The sequence below is a fragment of the Rosa chinensis genome, chromosome 7, assembly GCF_002994745.2.
Source record: "Rosa chinensis cultivar Old Blush chromosome 7, RchiOBHm-V2, whole genome shotgun sequence".
NCBI classification, from domain to species: Eukaryota; Viridiplantae; Streptophyta; class Magnoliopsida; order Rosales; family Rosaceae; genus Rosa; species Rosa chinensis.
In genome coordinates, this window is record NC_037094.1 from 12,083,036 (window position 1) to 12,105,161 (window position 22,126).

The 22,126-nt window shown below is 37.6% G+C and overlaps 1 protein-coding gene across 1 annotated transcript; it reads right to left on the bottom strand.

Moving 5' to 3' along the window:
• Positions 1-17,061: 17,061 nt before the first annotated feature.
• LOC112178817 (aldehyde dehydrogenase family 2 member B4, mitochondrial) lies at positions 17,062-20,795 on the bottom strand. The gene is made up of 11 exons (XM_024317046.2): positions 20,546-20,795; positions 20,085-20,201; positions 19,862-20,004; positions 19,608-19,761; positions 19,284-19,513; positions 18,565-18,654; positions 18,304-18,477; positions 18,086-18,223; positions 17,861-17,998; positions 17,708-17,769; positions 17,062-17,630 (listed from the first exon to the last, which is right to left on the bottom strand). The coding sequence occupies exons 1-11, from the start codon at positions 20,619-20,621 to the stop codon at positions 17,357-17,359; spliced, it is 1,596 nt and encodes a 531-aa protein (XP_024172814.1). The 5' UTR covers positions 20,622-20,795; the 3' UTR covers positions 17,062-17,356.
• Positions 20,796-22,126: the final 1,331 nt, after the last annotated feature.

Below are 22,126 nucleotides of genomic sequence, written 5' to 3' on the forward strand. Positions count from 1 at the left end.
ATGATTTGGCCAATTTCGCAGCTCCGGTGCCCAAATCAGGACTTGTAATGGAGGAGGAAGGCCTCTGGGATGCTGACCCGTCGTGGCAGAAGTTGCCGCACCGGAGGATTAGAGGTCACCGGTTCCTGGGTGCCCAGATTAGTTTATGGTTTATTTGTTTTTTTTTTTTTGGTAAAATAGAAAGAAAGAACAAAGAAAAAAAGGTTTTATTAGGGGCTAATAGACGTCTATTGGGGGCCAGTAGACGTCTATTGGGGGGCAATAGATGTTTTGAATTGATGTAATCTCCTCGTTTTTTTTCTTTAATCAAAGTTTTATTTGTGTAGTTTCAGGAAGATTAATTACCATTTCGGTAATCTAAACGTCTATTAGGGGGCAATAGACGTCTACTGAGGGCCAATACATGGTTGATAGTCGTCTATTGCCCCCAATAGACGTCTATTGGGGGCAATAGACGTCTATTGGGGGGGCAAAAAAACTTTCCGGTAAGATTTTCAGCAAGTTCCGGTGGGCGGCAGCCGGTGACCGGATTCTAGCAAAAGTTGGCCGGAATCCGGCGGCCGGTGACGAGCTCCGGCGAAGTCTCCTATGGTTTCTCTCTCTTCCATTTTCTCTATCTCTCTCTCTAAGTAACAAAGGGGTGAAGGGTAAAATGGTATTAAAAAAAATTAAAAACAAAAAAAAAAATCTTAATGGGGTATTAGGGAAGACTCCCTTAGAGTGTATTGGGTAAGAGAGAATTAAAAAAACTTAATGGGGTAAGTGTGAAAAAAATCCATAGAAATGGGGTAAATGGACAAAATCCCTTTCTTTTATTTGTGAATTGACCATTTTATCTTTTTCAAATATTTCAGTTCAAATGTTTTTTAATATTTGAAGGATATGTTGGTAAAATTTTTCTGTTTTGGCTTACAAACTCTCTTTTCTTAATAATAGTATAGATATAGATATAAAATCGATATGCACACTCGATCTTTAATATGGAAAAGGAGGCGTGTTGAGTTGGATTACTTCTCGGTATTTTGATCTCTGCTCTTAATAGCCTAGAAAAAAATTTCTCGAAAGTAAGTTGAGCATTAGATTATTGTAAAGATTATTTAAATGTTTTTCAATCAGTTAGAATTTGACATTTTTATTATTTTTATTTTTAATAGGATTTGATATTATTAGTCATCAAAGCCATAAAAACAGGTCAGAGTCTAACATGCACTTACTACTGAATCCGGTGATACCGGATAAACCTATCTAAGTCAATACTAAAATCATTAAAGTCTAAAGGGACGCTCGCCGGAAGTAAGCCTAAACAAGCAAGAACAACCTCGCTATTCTAAGGAAAAATCATTCATCTAGCCTAATCTGCCAGCACGCTATTGTGGTACAAATAACAACTAGAAACATCTTAGAACAACTCATAGAGGTTACTCCAACTCCATAAGGCTTGTAGCCAGATATCTAAAAACGGAGAGACTTAAGAAAATGCTTGCTCCTCCCCTTTAGGGTTGGAGCCAGCACCATCCTCAGTCTCTTTAGGAGCCAACAACCTCGGCAACAGGTTGGTCTTGCTCTTCTTGTCCAAAGCCATTGTAGCAGACTCAACCAGCCCAAGCTTGATCTCAAGACTAGGCCTGATAGCCCAAGCACCCCTCAGACCAAGTTTGAGCCCAGGCCCAACGACCCGATCGAAAGGGAAATAGGACCTAAACCTCTACTTCCGGCCAGCCTCAGTTGCCTCCAGGCCATCCGGCGGCCGGCCGTTCCACCCTTTCATCAAGAGCTAGAGTACCCTGAGTCGTCCGGCAGAAGACCCACGATCTGTCCTCGATTCCTTCAGCCTTCCCGGCAAGAAAACCCGATCGAAGAACGATATGCTCTCAACTATGATATGCGCTCACCTTAGTGCATCGATTCCTTCCGCTGGCTCCGATTTGGTATGCCGGATCTACTATTCCTCGACCTCGACCTGCAACAAAGCCGACTACCCTCGAGTGACCGTCTATACTACTCTAAACGTCGGCCTCCGTCTGCGTCAATCGAACCATCGATCGCGATTTCCTTCACACACAGTTCCTCCTTGTAAAAGGATGGTAACCAAACTCACCCTCACAAGGATCCCCATCGACCTCGAGCATCGACACTGAGCACGGCATGAAAATCAACCATTGAAGCTAGGCTGACCAAGGCCGCCGCTTGAAAAACCATGTGATATATGAACCCTTTATGCCTCCGAATTTGACATTTTTATTGTCAAGGAAATTGTGCAGCAGATAGATTTGCTCACCTTGTTAGTTTGTTTATCGTTGATGATATATGGTTAGATGAGAGTCTTACTATTATTCAGAATATTCTTTACAAGGATTATTGTCATTGCTTTTTTGTAGTTTGGGGTTTAGGTTTTATGTCTTTCTAATGCAAAACTCTAATGTTAGTGTAATAAATGAAATCAGGCGCAGGCTGAGCCTCATAGCTAGACTAGGTTCCAAACCCATGAAAATTAAAAGAAAAAATAAAATTGAATTTCAAACTTAAAACTCCCCTCAACATAATGGAGTTGTTAGTGGTAGTCTCATTCAGTGCGTCCAAAGAAGTAGTCCTCTTATTAAGGCTAGAGTTTAGTTAGGCCTTATCAACGGGCCGGGCCCATTCATAGCGGGCTTGGGCTGGGCCGGGCCAGGTCTTACTATATTTTTAAATAGTAGCAGGCCGGGCCGGGTTTTATTGTAAATCGAATGATCCAAGTCTGTCCATATAAAGCGGGTCTTGAGGGCTTTTTCGGACTTTTGCGGGTCGGGCCTTGCGGGTTTTTTAGGCCAGGCATTGCGGGCTTTATTTACAAATAAATCTTTAAAGATACTAATTTTTTTATAAACTTATATTTATATATCATACACTCCAAAGAGCAATGTCTATCAATTCAAAGAAAATAAAAAAACTAACCGTTGGATGTGATCATTACAATAAATTATGTGTGTGGTAAAAAATTTAGCCAATTTCACCATATTTTCGAATCCGATCGAATTGGTCAACCGTCGTCACTTCTATGTCTTCTTGGTTGACCAATGGCGTAACAACCGCGAAACATACTTATTTTTCTACATCACGTCTATAAATATTCCATCAATACATATACGTGGACATAATATAAAAATTTCAATTTTTATTATAAAGACGTTGACGTATACCAATTTGTCTCCTAAAGTTGTATGACTTATATATTGCATTTAAATTGTTGAGGTTCACTCTAAAGCAACCATGAAGTGGAAAATGAATTTAGAGAAACCAACCGCTTGATAGAGAGATTGTAATGTTTTATGGTGGTTGTAAAAAATCCAGCCTATTTGGTTCTCGTTTCGAATTCAATCAACTAGGTCAAACTTAGTTACTTTTATAAACCTATATTTATATATTATGCACTCCAAAGAGCAACCCCTACCAATTCAAAGAAAATGGAAAACCGACCGTTGGATGGGTTTATTACAATAAATTATGAGTGTGGTAAAAAATTTAGCCAATTTCACCATATTTTAGAATCCGATGGAATTGGTCAGCCGTTGTCACTTGTATGTTTTCTTAGTTGACCGATGGCTTGACGCTCTTATTTTTTCACATCACGTCTATAAGTATCCTATCGATGGATGTGCGTGTACATAAGATAAAAATTTCAATTTTAATTACAAAGATGTTGGCCTATATCAATTTGCCTCCTAAAGTTGTATGACTTGTACATTACATTTAAATTGTTGAGGTTCATTCTAAAGTAACCATGCAGTAGAAAATGAATTTAGAGAAACCAACCGCTCAATGGAGAGATTGTAATATTTTATGGTGGTTGTAAAAAATTCAGCCAATTTGGTTCTCGTTTCGAATTCAATCAACGAGGTCAAACTTAGTTATTCTTATAAACCTATATTTATATATCTTATACTCCAAATAGCAACCCCTATCAATTCAATAAAAATGAAAAAACTGACCGTTGGATGAGATTATTACAATAAATTATGAGTGTGGTAAAAAATTTAGCCAATTTTACTATATTTTCTAATCCGATTGAATTAGTCAACCGTCGTCACGATATGTAGAATATATATGCACATATTTTATGTAGAAGTATGAGAACTTCCACACATATATAAACACACACACACACACACACACACACACACACACACACATATATGTGTGTGTGTGTGTGTGTTTATATATGTGTGGAAGTTCTCATACTTATATATAGAATATGTGTTTATACGGGAAGGATCTGAAGCGGACGTCCGCAACCCATAAAAAGTACGGACGTCGACGCAGCAGGAGCTTTCAGGAGGCAACGGCGGCGCGGGGGCTGGCCATATGGAGGCCGAAGGCTTCCCAGACCTCTTATGGGCAGCGATCGAGGTCGGAGAAGGTCGGGGTTGCAGGTTTCTGGGCATCCATGGTTTCCAGCGAGCTCGCTGCACACTGCCGAGTTTCCGATCACCTTTGCCTTTGCCGCTTGATCGAGGCTGTCTGGGATGTCCAGAGGGTGCGTCCCGCACCCGCAGCGCAGCGATCGCCACCTTCCCGAAGCCAGAGGAGGGACGTCCGCACTTTTTCTGGGTTGCGGACGTCCTCTTCAGAACCTTTCCGTGTGTTTATATATATATATATATATATGTGTGTGTGTGTGTGTGTGTATGTGTGTGTTTATAAATATATATACTTATATAGATATATGTGTGTTCATAAATATATATATATATATATATATATATATATATATAACACATACATAAATAATAGTTTAGGGGCTTTTACGGGCCGGGCCGGGTTTTAGCCGGGTTTTTGACGGGCCGGCCCTCTATCCATCAAGGCAGGCTTTTTAACAGGCCGGGCCTGGCTTTTGGCCCTGCGGGCCGGCGGGCCTCCATCGGCCTACTTGATTCGCGGGCTTTTTGATGAGGCCTAAGTTTAGTGACAATTGAACTTGGATTCTCTATCCGTACTAGGATCTTACTGCTCATTCGACCCCTTCAGTGTTCCAACTACATTGTTATCTTCGCTTGGTGGTCCTTTAAAAGTTAGTGGGTTGCCATTTGAGCAGTAGTGTGGCATCACGAGCCAAAGCCTCAAGAAGAGAGACGATGACCCCAAAGGTTTAAAAATACTTGGTTTGTCCACCCTCCAGGCCTTTGGGATCCACCTGTCAACCGTGCTCAATATTATGATCTAAAGTAATCTAGAAACGATTGTTGCTTCGTAATTAGGGTAAGACCCGGTCTAAGGGCATCTCCAGTGAAAATTATTGGAGATGTCAAATAAAGTCTGTCAAATATTTGAAGGCTTATTTGGCCAATAGCCTTTGACAAATTTGGACCTTCATTCCAAGGGAATTGTCAAATTTAGTAGTGAAATATATTGTTGATTTTTTTTTATCCCTTTGTTTCTCCTTGTGTTGCGATTTAATTGGAGGAGCAATGAGAATCCGTTAGAAAGATTGAATAGCAGATTGGACAAAACTGTCAAATATAACAAATAAAGTTCATATTGTTTTCTCCATATCATCTTTAACACATGCACTAGAGTTGCATCGCATGTCAAAACTAACCGTTGGGCTCTCTAAGGCCTCGTTTAGTTCACGGAAATGAAATTAATTCTTTTGTGTTTCTCATAGGAAGGGAAATAAAATTTCCGAACAGCTTTCCATTCTGATGTTTGGTAACGTAAGGAAAGTTATCAGGAAAGTTGTTAAAAAGTTTGTAAATAATGTAATAAAATAATATATTGTGAGTAATAAGAGTAGTGCTACATACACCAAAAAATTATACAAAAAACTAATACCAAAGGATGTGGCATCCTACATGGCATATGTCCAGTCATCACATTCAATTAAATAATTTGCAGCATATTGTCTATCTAATAATATTCATTTTCAATTAACCTTAAAAAGTAATAAAAAAAAAACTTCCTTATCTGAAAGGAAGACGTGATGATCAAACAAAGCAATCTATAACTCTGCAAATTTAACAGTTCATAGATGTATAGAAAGAAGTGGATGATTATAAATACCCAGCCCTGAAAAATTAAACAAATTTTTTTTTGAGAAGAGAAAAAAAAAATTAAACATAACTGAAACAAGTCATGTAATCTAACTAAGATGACATTTATCTTTAGAAATTAGAAGCATCGACCTTTGATTCTTCAACTATTGATTAAGGCACTTGAGAAGGGGTGCGGAAGATGCCGATGCAGCAAGAATTCTTGGCTTCGGATTGGAGGCCGGAGGAATAGTAAAGTGTCTTTGCATGATTTGCCCTTCTTTGACAGTTTTATCGGATTCTTGTCTACAATTTTGCTCTGTCTTTGCTTGTATTCATGATTTCATGGCTATGACTATGGTGGGTCATCTTCACTGTGGAGGACTTTAGAGGTGTTCTATCAAAATAAAAATTTTACTTGTTGATTTTTATTTTAAATGAAAAAGAATAAAATAGGAAGACATGTGAGAAATTATTAAGATTAAGATGATGATGTGGCACATGCCACCTTATTTGGTATAAATTTTTTGTATAACATTTTGTGATTTTAAGCATTTTCCGAGTAATAAATGCAAGGAAAGAATGAGGAAAATAATTCCATTGAGATTTGGAAGGAACCACTTTCCCCCTTATTTTCCCTTCCTTCAGGAAACGATTTCCTTTCAATTTGCATCCCAAACGCAGGAAAGGAACAAGTTTCATTTCTTGATGCTTTTTTTCTGCGAACCAAACGTGGCATAAGTGAATTTTCCTTTCCATTGGGAAAGTGGATCCTGGGTGGGTTGGGGGGAATCATTTTTCACCTCTTTTTCCTTTCTATTGGGAAGCATTTTCCATTCCATTGTCACTCCCAAACACAGGAAAGGAATGACATTCCTTCCCTATGCCCAAAATCTGTGAAACAAACACAGCCGTAGGAGACGATGCAGTAGGAGACGACTGGGGACTACTTCCTACCAAAATGAGTGAATATCATTGCAAAATTCTTGAATGTTTGATTAATTAAAGCAATTTTGCCTTAAATATATCGAAGCTATAATTGGTAAATAAGAGTGATTTAATCATTTTGTCAGACTAAAAATGAGTGAATTTATAATTTTTTTGGGCGATGATTTCAACACTCCACGTTATACTACTTGGTGTATTGTATTTGGATTTGTGCAAACTTTTTCTAAATGACATACTTTTTGAAAAGTCTACAGACTTTTTAAAAAGTTGATAGACTGTTATGAATTTCTTAAAACCATTGATTTTAGCAACAGACTTTTATTGATTCATGAAAATCTATATACTTTATTATGAATGACTTCTACAGATTTCCTAAGATGTACAAAATAAAAAAATAAAAAAAACAAATAAAACAAATGCAACCCAAATACAAAACAAAATAATAACTTGTACGTTGTCTCTTCAATGCTCCAGTATCTTCTAATAGAAATTGACTCAAATAAATGATTGTTAGTCTGTCTAGCAGTTTGTTCTCATTTCTAATCTCCCAACAACATAAATATACAATATAGATCTCTTGATGTTTATGGTTAATTATTCTCATCAATTTTGTTTTCGCCGATTAACATATATTGTAGCAATATTGGTCAATGTCTTGATCTACCATCAATCAATTGAAATTCAATTGTTCAACATTTTTTTGAACCATAATATAAATTCAAATTAATGAGAATAATTAATTAATAAGATAAAATTTAGTATGGTTCAAGGTCTTAGGGTTAGACCACAATATTTGAGTTCTAGGGTTTCATAAATCATTTTATTTCTATTAGGGTTCGAAATATCACAATTGAAAAAAAAAAAAAATCACATTCAACAACTACAATGAACATGTTGAGTATCAAAAAAGGTTGATATCATAAAAGATTAGAGAAAAGACAAAAAATTACGAAGAGAGATGATGAAGGACAAACTTCTTCGTGCGTAGAGAGAAGAACTTTGATAAACTTTTTTTTTTTGAAGAGGAAACTTTGATAGACTTTTTGAAATCTTTGGTCTGAAGGCTGGAAAATTATTAGAGTTTGGTATGTATAGTTAACACTACAAAGTCCATGATTATCCATGATTTTCTAATTCCATAAGTATGAATGATATTTTGAATACCTCTGTACTTTTATTCATTTTTAAAAGTCCTAATTGAATACCCCTAGATTTTGGTGGAATTCATGAAGTCTTTAAAAATCTTAATTGAATACCTCAAGACTTTCATGGACTGTTAAAAGTCTATATTGAATACACCCAGATTTTTAAATTCCATAGATTTCTGTAAAAGTTCCACTAATTCCATATACAATACACCCCCCTTGGTTTACAATAGTGAAGTGCAAGTAGTAATTACTTAAGTATATAGACTTAAAAAATAATAAAGTGAAGTGTAATTGGTAAATTAGAGTGACAAAATCATTCTCATTTTTTATTTTATTATTTGTTCAACTGTGGCGAGTCCATATATAGATAATATTATCTAATATCAAAAAACCCAAAATGGATATATTCTAATACAGTTCCTCGAGTGTGATGACGTACATGACGTACATGAGTATACGAGTCATTTTCTGATGCATGCATATATATATATATATATATATATTTTTTTTTTTTTCGGATGCATGCATATATATATATATATATATATATATATATATATATATATATATATATATATATGCATCTGATAGACGGATCATACTCGTCTGAGTCATGTCGTACAAGAAAGTCTCACTAATCATTCTGGTCTGTGTTTGTGGCCACTAATGCCTTCTACTTAATTGCTTCTGTTTCTCTTCTTTACTTTACAAAATCAATGAGGGAAGGCAACGGATTTGACGGGTGAACCAACCAGTTTATGACAAATCCAACGCGCCTGTTTTCTCTACATCGATCCACATTTCCACAATAATCTTGGAGATGAACAAAACGCGTTCATATTGTGATGGGGATTGAATGGGATTATACTCGCTAACTCAAGAATCTTGATTATTTTCATATTATGAAAGATTATGTTTATGTTAATGGACTGATGCCAGCTTGCCACTCACTGCTTTGTAAAGAATTGTGATGGAGTATGACATACTTGGTAGTTTGCATATGCAGAAATGAAACTTAATTGACATCTCATAACAGTTTACTCGGAAAGTTAATCTTTGGAATCTTGTTAAAATAAGAACGGTTAAGGCGTTTTCAAAATTTCTAGGATGAAATGCACGTTCCTTAATGCCAGAAGAAAAATGAACGAATATAAATTTCGGTATGGTTTTCTGCATATATTGTGAGTATGCACTTCAAAAAAAAAATCTCATTTTATTTAAGGACACCTAGTTTGTATGTCTGACTCAACTCTAGTTATTTGTTCAAGTTGTAATACGGTCAGCCTTACAGATATTCAGTTTCCTTGTAAGACACAGATTCTTTGTTTGTAATTCTCTATATAAAGAGGCCCCTATTATCAATGAAAGTATATACATTCTCCCTCATATTCGTATTCCCTAAAACACAGTTTAAATTTTCTCAGAGTTTTTGTACAACTGCTCATACACAAAAACAAAAACAAAAACAAAAGGAAAATGCTTGAGATCCCAAAAAATTATACCAAAACTCATTACCAAATGATGTGGCACCTGCTATGTCATCAATTTTGGTTCTAAGATGGTGATGATATGGAAATAATACAATTTTATGCTTCTCCTTAAAAAAAAAAAACTATAAAAAAAACAAGATAAGGTTAAACCTAGACCATTAATTATCTTCTTCCTTATACATTTGAGTATCCACTCATGCTTCCCTGTTCTTGCATCCACTCTTGCTTCACCCTTCCTAACCGGAGCATGAAAAAGTGCTTTGTCAGATGAATTTATGAATTAATTAAAAGCCATCCAAACTTACCAAAGTTCATTTCTCCTTCTTTTACTCCCTCTCTTTTCATGATTTCCTCGAGACATTTGAACTTTAAAAATTTGAATTAAAGAATCAATTAGAGATTGGGCTATATTCAGTGCCAACAATTGGGGATCGTGTTATGTCTGCAGTAATTGTGACTTATTGGCTATTGGCCAGACCATATTTGTTGATGGAAGATCCTTGTTGCTTTGTCATCTAGAGTCTGGGGGTACCCAAGGAGTGTTGATTAATAGGCCCCAATAGTCTTATTGGAAGAAAAAGGTCCTCCAAAAATATCATGCAAGACAGGTGAATAAGGTGAGTGAAATGAGTGAAACATTCAAAATGGAGAAAAAAGCCTCACCCAACCAACTAGATCTATGTCTGATGGTAGATGATCTCCTCTCGATGAGGATGACGGCCATATATGGGACTTTGCAATGGTTTTAGGTTTTCTTGATTTTTAATTTTTTGATAAAGAAAAAATTAGTAGAGAAAGTCTATGTTAGCAATTTCTTTGATGAGTTGGCACCTGCAACATCATTCGATATATGAATTTGGTATAAATATTTGGTGTCTCTAGCACTACTCAAAACAAAAACAAAAAGTTGTACATTTTCGAAACTCGCATATTTTTTGGCACCAAAATTGTTATCCTTTTTGGCAAATTTCTGAATTTCGGTATGGTTTTCTGTATATATTGTGAATATGCACATAAAAGAAATAAAATAAAAATCTCATTTTGTTTAAGGACACCTAGTTTGTGTGTTTGACCTAACCTCAAATTACTTGTTCAAGTTGTCTCATAGATATCTTCGTAAATATCGTAATCATTGTATGATTCAGTTTCTTTGTAAAACACAGATCTTTGCTCGTAATCCCCTATATTTTTTTGAACCAAGCAAGCGATAGTTTATTAAGCATGTAGGAAAGTAAATCATGTTGGAGTACATCAGTAATGCACTCTGGAACCTGACTACTCCAGGTTTCACGATGACTCGACTCAAAGCCAATATTAGCTAGTCTATGAGCAACAATGTTACAAGTCCTTGGTGCATAAGCTATTATTACTCCCGGCATGTCTCGTAGGGCCACTATAATGTCATCCAGGATGCTTCCATATGTAGAGAATGCAGCAGCCTCTTGTGTGATATCATGCACCGCACTAAGGCAATCTGTTTCAAGTACCGCTTGAGATACCAGGTTCTGCTGCAAAAAATCAAGTCCTGCTCGTAAGGCAAGGGGTTCAACTTGTTTAGCAGAGGAAACCTGGAAGATTGGTTGAGCAAAGGCAGTCACGAACTGCCCCTGAGCATCCCTAACAACTCTACCAATGCCACCATGAGAACAAGATGGCAGAAATGCTCCATCCACATTTAGTTTCAGTATGTGATTGGGAGCAAGTGTCTAATGCTGCCTGACCTGAGATGGTTTAATAATGTGTGTAGAAGCTCTAGCTTGCTAGAAGTCCACTAACCAAGCCATTGAACTGAAGAAGAGATCAGAGGACAGTTTTGTGGTATTTTCCCACAACTTCAAGTTTCTATTCTTCCGTAGCGATCATATGATCATTAGGAGTTTGTTAAAGACCTCAGGCCTGAGACTGCACGCTTGCTCAAGCATCCACTCCTTGAAAGGAAGATTGAGCTGCATGGAGTTATGTAATGAGAATGGTGGCCTGGATAGTAGTTCCCTCGTAGTAGGACATTAGCAAAACAAGTGCTTGGTGTCTTCTAATCGATGTTGACAGAGCAAACAACTAGGGTCCCCATCATAACTCTTGAGTCTCAACCTGCCCTTGTAGGTAGAAGGTCATGACAAGCACGCCATACGCAGATTTGAACCTTCCCTGGTACCTTGAAAATCCACAGCTTCTTCCAAATCGGTTTAAAGGGATCTCTAGTTGACGTAGTAGTCAAGGCATCACTCAGTACACTTTCCTGAGGAATCCAATATGCTGTCTTAACAGTGAACTTTCCCCTAGCCTCATGTTGCCAATACAGCTTATCTCGTAATGTGCATCGACTTAGAGGGATAGCAAGGACTTGCATTGTTAGGAGGTAAAAGAAGATGAACCAAAGCTGGGATCCATGACCTATTATGTGAGTCAATTAAGTCCGCCACTTGCACTATATCACAGTCTTGAGGACGTTGTAACACATGATGAGAGCAATGACGAATCCAGTTATCATGCTAGTTATTGATTTGCGTACCATCCCCAACTCGCCATTTCACTCCAATCTTTAAAAATGGTCGACCTTCAAGAATGTTTCTCTAGGAGAAAGAAAGATTATCACCCAATTCAGATTCCCAAAAGGAGTAGTTTGGGAAGTATTCAGCCTTGTAAAGCTTTGCAATTAAGGACTGAGGGTGAGAACAATTCTCCAACATTGTTTGGCTAACATAGCAAGATTGTAAGCATACAAATTCTTGAAACTCATGCCTCCATCTGGTTTAGTGAAGCACAAACGATCCTAACATCTCCAATGAATTTTCTTTTTGGTGTCAGTATCTCCCCAAAAAAGAAATGCACACAGTTGATGCATATCATCACAAAGTCCCTTAGGTAGCAGATAATAGTTCATAGCCTAAAGAGGCATGGTTTGTGCCACTACCTTGATGAGAGTTTCTTTTCCTGCACTGCTTAGGATTCTTGACTTCCAACCCTCAAGTTTCTATGTCATCTTCTCTTTAATGTATTGGAACTTCGCAGTTTTGGATTTTCCTACTCTCAATGGAAGTCCCAAATAGCGGTCATGTTCATGCACCCTCTGAACCTCAAGTATGGCTGCTAGAGCATCTTGCACATCCAGAGATACATTCTTGCTAAAAACAACACTACTCTTTTGGAAATTAATCTTGTGTCCAGATGCTATTTCATACACATTGAGAATATTTCGAACAATGTGGCATTCCTCCACAGTAGTTGAGCCAAAGAAGAAACTATTATCAACAAAGAACAAGTGATGAAGAGTAGGAGCTCTCGGACACATTCTCAACCCTTGATGGCTCTAGTAGTCACTGCTTGAGATAGAAGAGTTGAGATACCCTTTGCACAAAGAATAAACAAGTATGGAGATAATGGATCTCCTTGTCGGATTCCTCTGGAGGGAGAAATCACTTCAATTACTTCCCCATGTACCAGGATGGCATATGTAACAGATTTTACACAATTCATAATGATATCAATCCATCTCAGGTCAAATCCCAATTTAGTTAAAATCATTTGCAGGAAAGGCCATTCAAGTCTGTCATATGCTTTGGAGATATCTAACTTGAGAGAAAAGAAACCTTCTGATTGAGTTCTCAACTTGGGCATAAAGTGAGCCACCTTATTGGCTACTAAAATGTTGTCTGAAATAAGTCATTCTGGGACATAGGCACTTTGTAAAGGGGAGATTATCTCAGGCAGCCACTTCTTTAGCCTATTGGCCACCACCTTAGAGCTGATTCTGTAGAGGACATTGCAGAGTGCGATAGGTCTAAAATGAGAAGTTTTTGTAGGATCCTTAATCTTAGGAATGAGACAGGTGAGTAAAGTTGGAGGCTTCCAAAATATTTCATGTTGTAAGAAAATTTTGGATGGCAATACATACATCTACTCCAACAATATGCCAATACTTTTGGTAGAAAAAGAGGGATATACCATCAGGCCCAGGGCTTTCGGGGGGGGGGGGGGGGGGGGGTGGGTGCCTTTGAAAAAGTGCGTTCTTGAACTCTATGTCAGAATAGGGCAGCAACAAATCATCATTCATGTAGGGCAAAACTTTCATAGGAGTGGCACGAAATACCTTAGATAGAGTAATGTCATCTGTGCCCTCATATGTAAAGATGGACTTGTAATAGGTTACCAACATATTCTTAATGGTATTTGGTTCAGTTTGCAACGTTCCTGTTCCATCTAGGAGACCCTTAATGTCATTTCTACTTCTTCTGTTCGACACTTTTCTATGAAAGAAAGCTGAGTTCCTATCGCCATCCTTCAACCACACCGCCCTAGAGCGTTGTCTCCAATACAGCTCTTGCTAGGAGAGGATTTGACTATGTTGAACATGGAGTGATCTTTGTTCCTCATATTGTTCTGGATAGAAAGGCCTACGCATAATATCTTCCAATTTCTGACAAAGCACCCTCAACTCCACCTTCTCTTTTTGAAACTTAGTTACGTGCCACTTAAGTAAATGGTTACCTGTTGCCGAGATCTTTCGAGCTACCTGCTGAAGCATGTTCCATGTTGTGGGAGAGGACTAATGCCTCTAAATGATATTATTGCACTCCTCGTTTCCATGCCACATTTCTCAGTTCAACGAGTATATGACAGTGATCAGATTCGCTAGGTGGGAGTGTGATAGCCCGACTATAGGGAAAGAGGCTGCGCCATTGCACTGACCGGAGACTTCTATCGAGGCATGATGTCGCCAAAATAGGCACTCAATTTAAAACCTTGTTGTCATTCGTTAGTATATAAGCAAGTAGGGATCATTCTAACGGGAGATTGAGGGTACTCTAGTAAAGATGAATTAATTTAAATTAGTAATTATTAAAACAAGTATTAACGAGTATTTATCTACAAATTTACACAAGAAACATGCTATAAAATGGGGGATTCAACTTTTAGTTCTAAGTTCTTATGAGATAAAACAAAGAGATAATTATATACATATGATCGACTTCTTCACACTCAAATCAGAATTTTCAAACCATATCAACATGCAACGAGTTGTTTCAATCTATACAAGCTCAAATCGTGCCATCACTAAATATCATAAATGAATTCGAAGTACAAGTCTAAAGAGATCGAGTACTACTTTAATTCTTCTTTTTAATCTCCTAAGTTAGGAAAAGTCCATAACTTAAAATATTTCATATAAAATATTACGTTAATATTGAAGAGCATCCGTCAACGCTAAATATGAATCATTAATTGCAATTAGAATTGTGAATTCAAACATGTATGCATCCATAAAAAATTACAAACGCACGAAACATGTAGCATATAATCTCGACCATTGTTCATAGTCTTTACCACTTTAATTTCTGTCCTAAAACGATTAGGTGAATTAGAACACAAATTTGGCTTTATTAACCTGCATTAATATAATTGTTCAACCAACATCATATGCTTAAAGACATAAAAGGATGGCTCAAAATCAGATTGTAAAGATATCATAAACAACTCAAGAACATAAAGAAACGAATCTGAAAATTACTAACATAAACTCATTCTTAACAAAAATCCAACTCCAATAACAAAGTTCATAATCGAAATTTGAAATTCAATACTAAAGAGTACGAAAACAGATATAAGGGCCATAGGTTACACTTTTTGATCTTCAAGGAAGCTTGGAGAACGTCAAGAGAACACACAGCTAGGCCATCAAGAATGAGAACAACCTTGGAGAAGTCCTAAAGCTCTTCATGGCACGAGGCTTTTTCTGAATTTTTGGAGAGGGTATTAGAGAGGAGAGCTTGGCTAATGAACTGACTTTTGCGTTAAGAAGTGATGTCTTGGCATAAAGAATGGTTGCTATTTATAGAGAAATTCTCCTCTCTTGTGATGCGATCTTGCCATTCATCTAGAGGTGAATTTTCCTCCAAGTTTCCTTGATTTTCTCATGACAAAGTCTTGAATTTTCTGATCTCTTTTCCCCTTAATGACTCACGGTATATTCCTTAGATATCTCTAGAGTCACGGTATATTCTTTGGATATCTCTAGAGTTAATCATGCAATGATCCTTATTTTTCCCTTGAATAGTGACCAGATACATCTCTTATTCCTCTCTAGTATTTTCTGATTTTATTCCATAAGGAGTACACGATATATCCTCTTAAATTCCCTAGAATTTTTCACGGCAGACTCCAACTTTCCCTCCTTTTTGAATTGCATTAATTTCTTCTTCCAAGAGTTGTGCATACAATGAACTCCTTTTATCTCCACGAAATAAGGAGAATTTATGTGAATAAAACTCCTTGATTTCATGTTTATTTTTGTGCTTCATCTTCTCCTTCAAGTTTCCTTGATTTCATCACTCAAGAGTCCTCAATGGGATGGACTCCTAAATTCTCTCCTTAAAACTGAAAAATTAGAAATAGGAAAGTTCAAAGGAAAATAGTTCCCTAAAACAAAATAGGAAATATTTCCTAAAATGAAAGAGGAAAGTTTCTAAAATGACTTATCCTTCATTTACTCTCATTTCTGCTCTTTTTCGCATTTTTTCTTCATTTCTGTCTTTAAAGTACCTAAAAACAGAAACTATGTTAAGAGTTAGTAATTAAAACTTAGCCAAATGAGGGAAAATACATATTTTAAAAGTCACACTTTGTGCTCCTATCAAGACATTCCTTTGTGAACTTATTGGACCAAGTGTATTTGCTTCCAATAAATCCCATATCATGCAAACCACAATCATTCATCGTTTGCCTGAAGGCAGGCATCGGTGCAGGAGCTCTGGGTACTCCTGATTTATCTGCTTGACTAAAGATCTCATTGAAATCCCCCGCCATGAGCCACGGTAGGGCACAAGATTCTACAGCAAGGGTACGAATCAGCTGCCATGTATGATTTCGATCACCCCTTGCAGCAAAACCATAAATACCTGTGAAACGGTAAGTAGCAGGGTTGAAACATCTCCACGTCAATGCGATGAGCGGATTTTGATCGCAAGTCGGCATGGATCTCCCTATTCCATAATAAAGCGACTCCCTGCGAGCCTTCCTCATGAGCAAAACAAATATGTCCTACAAAACCAAGCTTATTGGTGAGAGCGGCTATGTGCTTCGGTTGTGCTAGGGTTTCAGATAAGAAAATTAGGTTTGGCTTTTTGAGTTGCACCAACTCCACAAAAGCTCTGTGTTCGTGGCAGACAATTCCTCTGCAATTCCATACTAGAATGCTACCGGAAAGCATTGCTTCACAATGAGCGTTGGACACTGACTAGCGGTGGAGGCGGCACAAACCCTAGCGGCAATTTTAATTTTTCATTGTTTCTTTTTCAAAGCAATAAAAGAAGGGTGCAACTATTGCCCCTTCTAATCCTCTGTATACAGAGATCATCAATGAAAGTATTCCTTAAAACACATTTTAAATTTTCTCAGAGTATTTGTACAACTGCAAAGACAAAAAAAAAGGTTGCAAATTTCCTAAACTCGCATATTTTTTGGCACCAAAGGTCCAAAGTTGTTATCTTTATTAGGATTAACCGTGTCTGAAGTCTTCTGTTTAACCTTCACATCGATAAGACTAAGAGTGGTTCAATCACTTCTACATGCTCAAAGATGCCAGATTATTACAAGACAGTGCATCAGTATTAGAAAAAGTTTAAAATGACAAAAACCTTTGAAGCAATTCCTTTTACCATAAACTCATCAACTTCTATCATCGCTTTTTACAGACCGGCCCGAGTACTTTATTTATCCAAAGCAGATAGATCACAGATGGGAGGTGAGCATGGTGCAGTGGAGAGGTTTACAACCATGCCGGATTCTTCAAAGGAGTAACAACAGCCTTGACCTGCAAATAGTTATGAAGACTGTATATTCCCTTTTCTCTACCTATCCCACTCATCTTGTAGCCACCAAAAGGAATCGCAGCATCAAACACATCGAAGCAATTCACCCACACTGTCCCAGCCCTCAACGCCCGTGTCAATGTATTGGCAGTGTCGATGTTCCTGGTGAAAACCCCAGCAGCAAGACCATAGCGCGTTGCATTAGCTCTTCGTACTACTTCATCAAGCTCCCTGGTACAGAATGCGGAAGTCATGTCAGGAACAAAACATAAGACGACACTCAAACTAATGGAAGACTTTTAACTCACTTGAATTTCAGAATTGATTGCACTGGGCCAAAGATCTCATCTTGTGCTATCAACATGTCATCCTGATCAAAATCAATAATAATCGTGTCACGAAATGATACTTCCTCATACATCTCATCTGAAGCCGTACATTTTATATGAACAAATAAGTACCTGGACATTTGAGAATACAGTAGGCTGGATGAAGTAGCCCTTGGAGCCAAATCTTTCACCTCCACATTCAAGGGTAGCAGTGCTTTCAATGCCAGATTTTATGTATCTAAGAACCTTCTGAAACTGCTCTGAGTCAATCTGCATTTGCCACAAGGATAAGAGGAAGCATCACTTAAAAACCAGCCTTTTTTGGTCACACAAGATATCATCAGTGAGAGACAGTACCTGGGGACCTTGTTCGACACCCTTCTTGAAGGGATCACCAACGATGCGTTTCAAAGCACGAGCCTTTGCTTTTTCCAAAAACTCATCATATACACGCTCATGTACAAAAGTACGAGACCCAGCACAGCAGCATTGCCCCTGTGTGTAACACACATTTATTTATTAGAATGTGTTCGTATCTTACAAATCCGGCTATGAGGAAAGTAACTGAAAGGAACCTGATTAAAGAAGAGAGCAAAGTGTGCAAGCTCTACGGCCCGATCAATGTCAGCATCCTCGCATATTATGAAAGGTGATTTCCCTCCGAGCTCTAATGTTGCTGGCTTAAGATTGCTTTTTGCAGCCAGTTCAAGAATAATCTTACCAGTGTCAGTTGATCCGGTGAAAGCTACCTGTAAAGAAAATTGCAATGGTTTTAAGAGATTGGCATCTTGAAATTGATATTTTTGGTTGAATTCACATATGTACTTCAAGAATACCTTGTCCACATCCATATGACTGGCAAGAGCAGCACCAGCAGTCGGCCCATAACCTGAAACTATATTTAGAACACCAGGAGGAAGACCAGCCTGCAATAGAGAATATTGAATAGATTACAAGAGGAAGGGAGACGAAAAAAATGAAGCACATATAAACTTCATGTTAAAAAACCGAAAAAACAGACTCATGGGAGGTCAACGAGTAGTGCTTTAAAATACTTGACATCATATATGAAAATGCACTCGAAGTCTGAACAGTCTAACACAATCATATTATATTTGGTCCTCTTCCCAGTGTTAACATTCGATGTTTCTATATGCTGGTGAAATCCTGCTCTCGAGCAGAAGTACATATAGACTATAGAGACTCTCAAATAACCTCTTTGACACTATACCATTACATTTAAGAGTACTCGATCCATTTTGGAATGCATCAATCAACATAATAAGAAAGGCATTGATCTGAAATTTTTGTCCAACTATATACATTAAATCAAATTTACGGCCAACTAGGCACGCACACGCGCACACAATACATCTATAACCTGTCAATGGTATGAACTGAATACAGTTTCTCCTTCAAAGCACATGTAGTTGAAGTATAATACATTAAGATAACAAAGTTTACCAGGGATGGTAACTTGGAATGACTCGATAAGTCTCAAACTGAATAAAGTGACTTGCGCTTACACACCAAATTAACGAGTAGCTAGGCCTACCTCTTGGAATAGCTTTGCCACATAGAGGGCAGTGAGAGGCGTCTGCTCTGCAGTTTTTAGGACAATAGTATTACCACAAGCCAGTGCAGGCCCAACTTTCCACGTAAACATGAGCAGAGGAAAGTTCCATGGAATAATCTGTCCTGCAACACCGATTGGTTCATGCAGCGTTTGCACATGATAAGGTCCATCCGCTGGAACAGTTAGCCCATGGATTTTGTCTGCCCATCCTGGACGAATTAAGGAAGAAAATCATTAGTAAAACCAACAATGCAATTAAAGAATGAAAAAAGAAAACAAATCAAAATGTTTTAGAGCTCTCACCAGCATAGTAGCGAAACAAACGAACCAACATTGGCAATTCGGAATGGGCAGCCTGCTCAAAAGGCTTGCCATTGTTCCAAGTCTCAAGAGCTGCAAGCTCGTCACTGTGTTTCTCAACCAAATCAGCAAATCGTAATAATATCCGCGACCTTTCCTGATCCAGTGCAAGAGTAAATCAACATCCATTTGTAAACAAAAACAAAGCAGCACAATGTACTACTAAATTTATGCCAATCTAGTGGAATAGATCTTACATAAGCGGACATTTTTGGCCATGGTCCCTCATCAAAAGCCTTTCGAGCAGCAGCCACTGCACGATCGATATCTTCTGCATCACCCTCCGCCACATGAGCAATCACTTCTGCGGTGCGAGGATCGTAGGTTGGAAATGTTTTTCCTGATCAACAAAATCTCCAACATTACATCTTTTTCAAAATGGATTGAATGTTAATTCTTTCTGCTTTCGAGGATCATTACCTGATGCAGAATCAACAAATTGGCCATTGATTAGATGCTTAGTATATTCAATATGAACAGGTGGGGTGATCAACTCTTCACTTGCTGCAGCAGTGCTAAACCTGCTGACACTTCTCCCTGAAGATCACCTCAGAAACAATTTCATTACATAAATTGAAGAAACAAATATTACAGACTTAATGCATCAGAAGTATTTCACATCACTATTTTTCATTTCTGGGGTCTTACAAAATCAAGAAAAGATTAAATCTTGGAATCTGATGATCACTTCCCATGTGATTAAAACCAAAAAGAGAAAATATGGTATGAGAAGAAATATAAAAATCTAGCATATATGAAAATCAGACACATATGCTAAAAGAATGCATGACACCATCAGCATAACAGAGAATAGAGAAAACCCACAAGAGCTAAACAGAGGACTGCTAAAAGTAAGGAAACAAAGTCAAAGGTGGTGTCACCTTGAGAGAGAAGCTTAGAAGCAGACCCAGAAGAGAGAGAGCGAGAGAGTAAGGAGGAGAGTCTCCGAGCTGCCATGTCCACAGACGATAATAACTTTTCAGAGAGCCTTATCCAATTCCTCCTCTGTTATATTACAGAGTCCTCTGTCTCTGCGCAAAAGTTATCCCCAGGAATACACAAACACTTTTCTCCCTGGTCTCTCGCTGTCTCTCTCTAAACCAGTGAGTGACACTAGTCTTGCATGACGTTACAATACTACCAAAATTTATATGCTTTTCCACAACTGATAAACAATGAGTGTAAAAGAAGAGATAAGGGGTATCATAATTATTAGACGGGTGGGTTTTCATTCTAATTGAATAAAAGTGCCCCCTCCCAAGAAAATGGCCAGCCAACTAACCTTGGAAAATGACATTTTTGAAAATTCTACAAACAAATCTGTGCTCTACTGTTAACCCAAATTTCTTATCATAATAATATCCAATAAGTTATTATTTTTTCCACATAGAATTTCTGTACAAGATTTAGTTATTATATACAAATCAATAATTCAATAATATGATTGATATCATGTTCTCGGTTTCTTCGTCATCTTGGACGCACCAACTTTTGTTTGTTTTTGTTTATTACCAGCTCTGAGATCAGGCCAATTGTGTGTTCTAACTTCTAAACAAATGGAACCTACTTCCTCACGGGAAATCAGCTGTCCCCAAACTCTCTATTCCAATCATGTCTACCGAATAAAAATTTGACACTTAATCACACCACTAACAGAAACTTAACAATGTTAACTTGTAATATTTTTAATTTAAAAATATCAAATAATTAAACTTGGTCTCTCCTGGTTAATATCCTTCATCCTCACCTTCTGATCATATTCTCTCCTCCAAAAACCCATCTTTCAAATTCCAATCCCATCAGAACTGGCCCTATTTCTTTCTATCTATAATCTCTGTGCAGGACTCCCTATCGTTTCTCTGAAATTCAGTGCCTTTTACTCTCCAAAACTTCCTCATGATAATCATGGCTTCCATCAATCAAGCAAAAATGTTCCAAAACCAAAAAGCTCTCCACTAACCCAAAGTCTCTTCCTTTTTCTTTCTCACAATGGCCCAGATTATCAGAGACAGAGTATTCAACTCCTTTGGTTCCAGAAGAAGTACCAAAGTCTAATTCCAAAACCTAAACTCGTCATCATGCCCGTTTACCCGGTCGAAGACCTGCCCAACCCGTATTGAGGCTTCAATCATTATAGAAGATTGAAAAATTGGGGAAACGTCCCATTTGAATGGGGGCTCGGTAGATCTCCAAACCTGGCGATGGAGATGTATAAACTCCTTAGTTCAATTGAACCCAAATCAGGACATGAGGATACAAAAGTAGTAGAAGAGGAAATTGGAAGGGAGATAAGCCCATTTCATCTCCGACTTGATCTCGCATATCATTATAGAGTGGGAAATTGGATTTAGATCTGAAACTTTTTCTTCTGGGCTCTATCGATCTGAATTTTTTTTTTTGAGAGAAGGAAATGCATTGCATCAAACTGCTAAATACAATCGAGATATAAGTACAGGTATAAG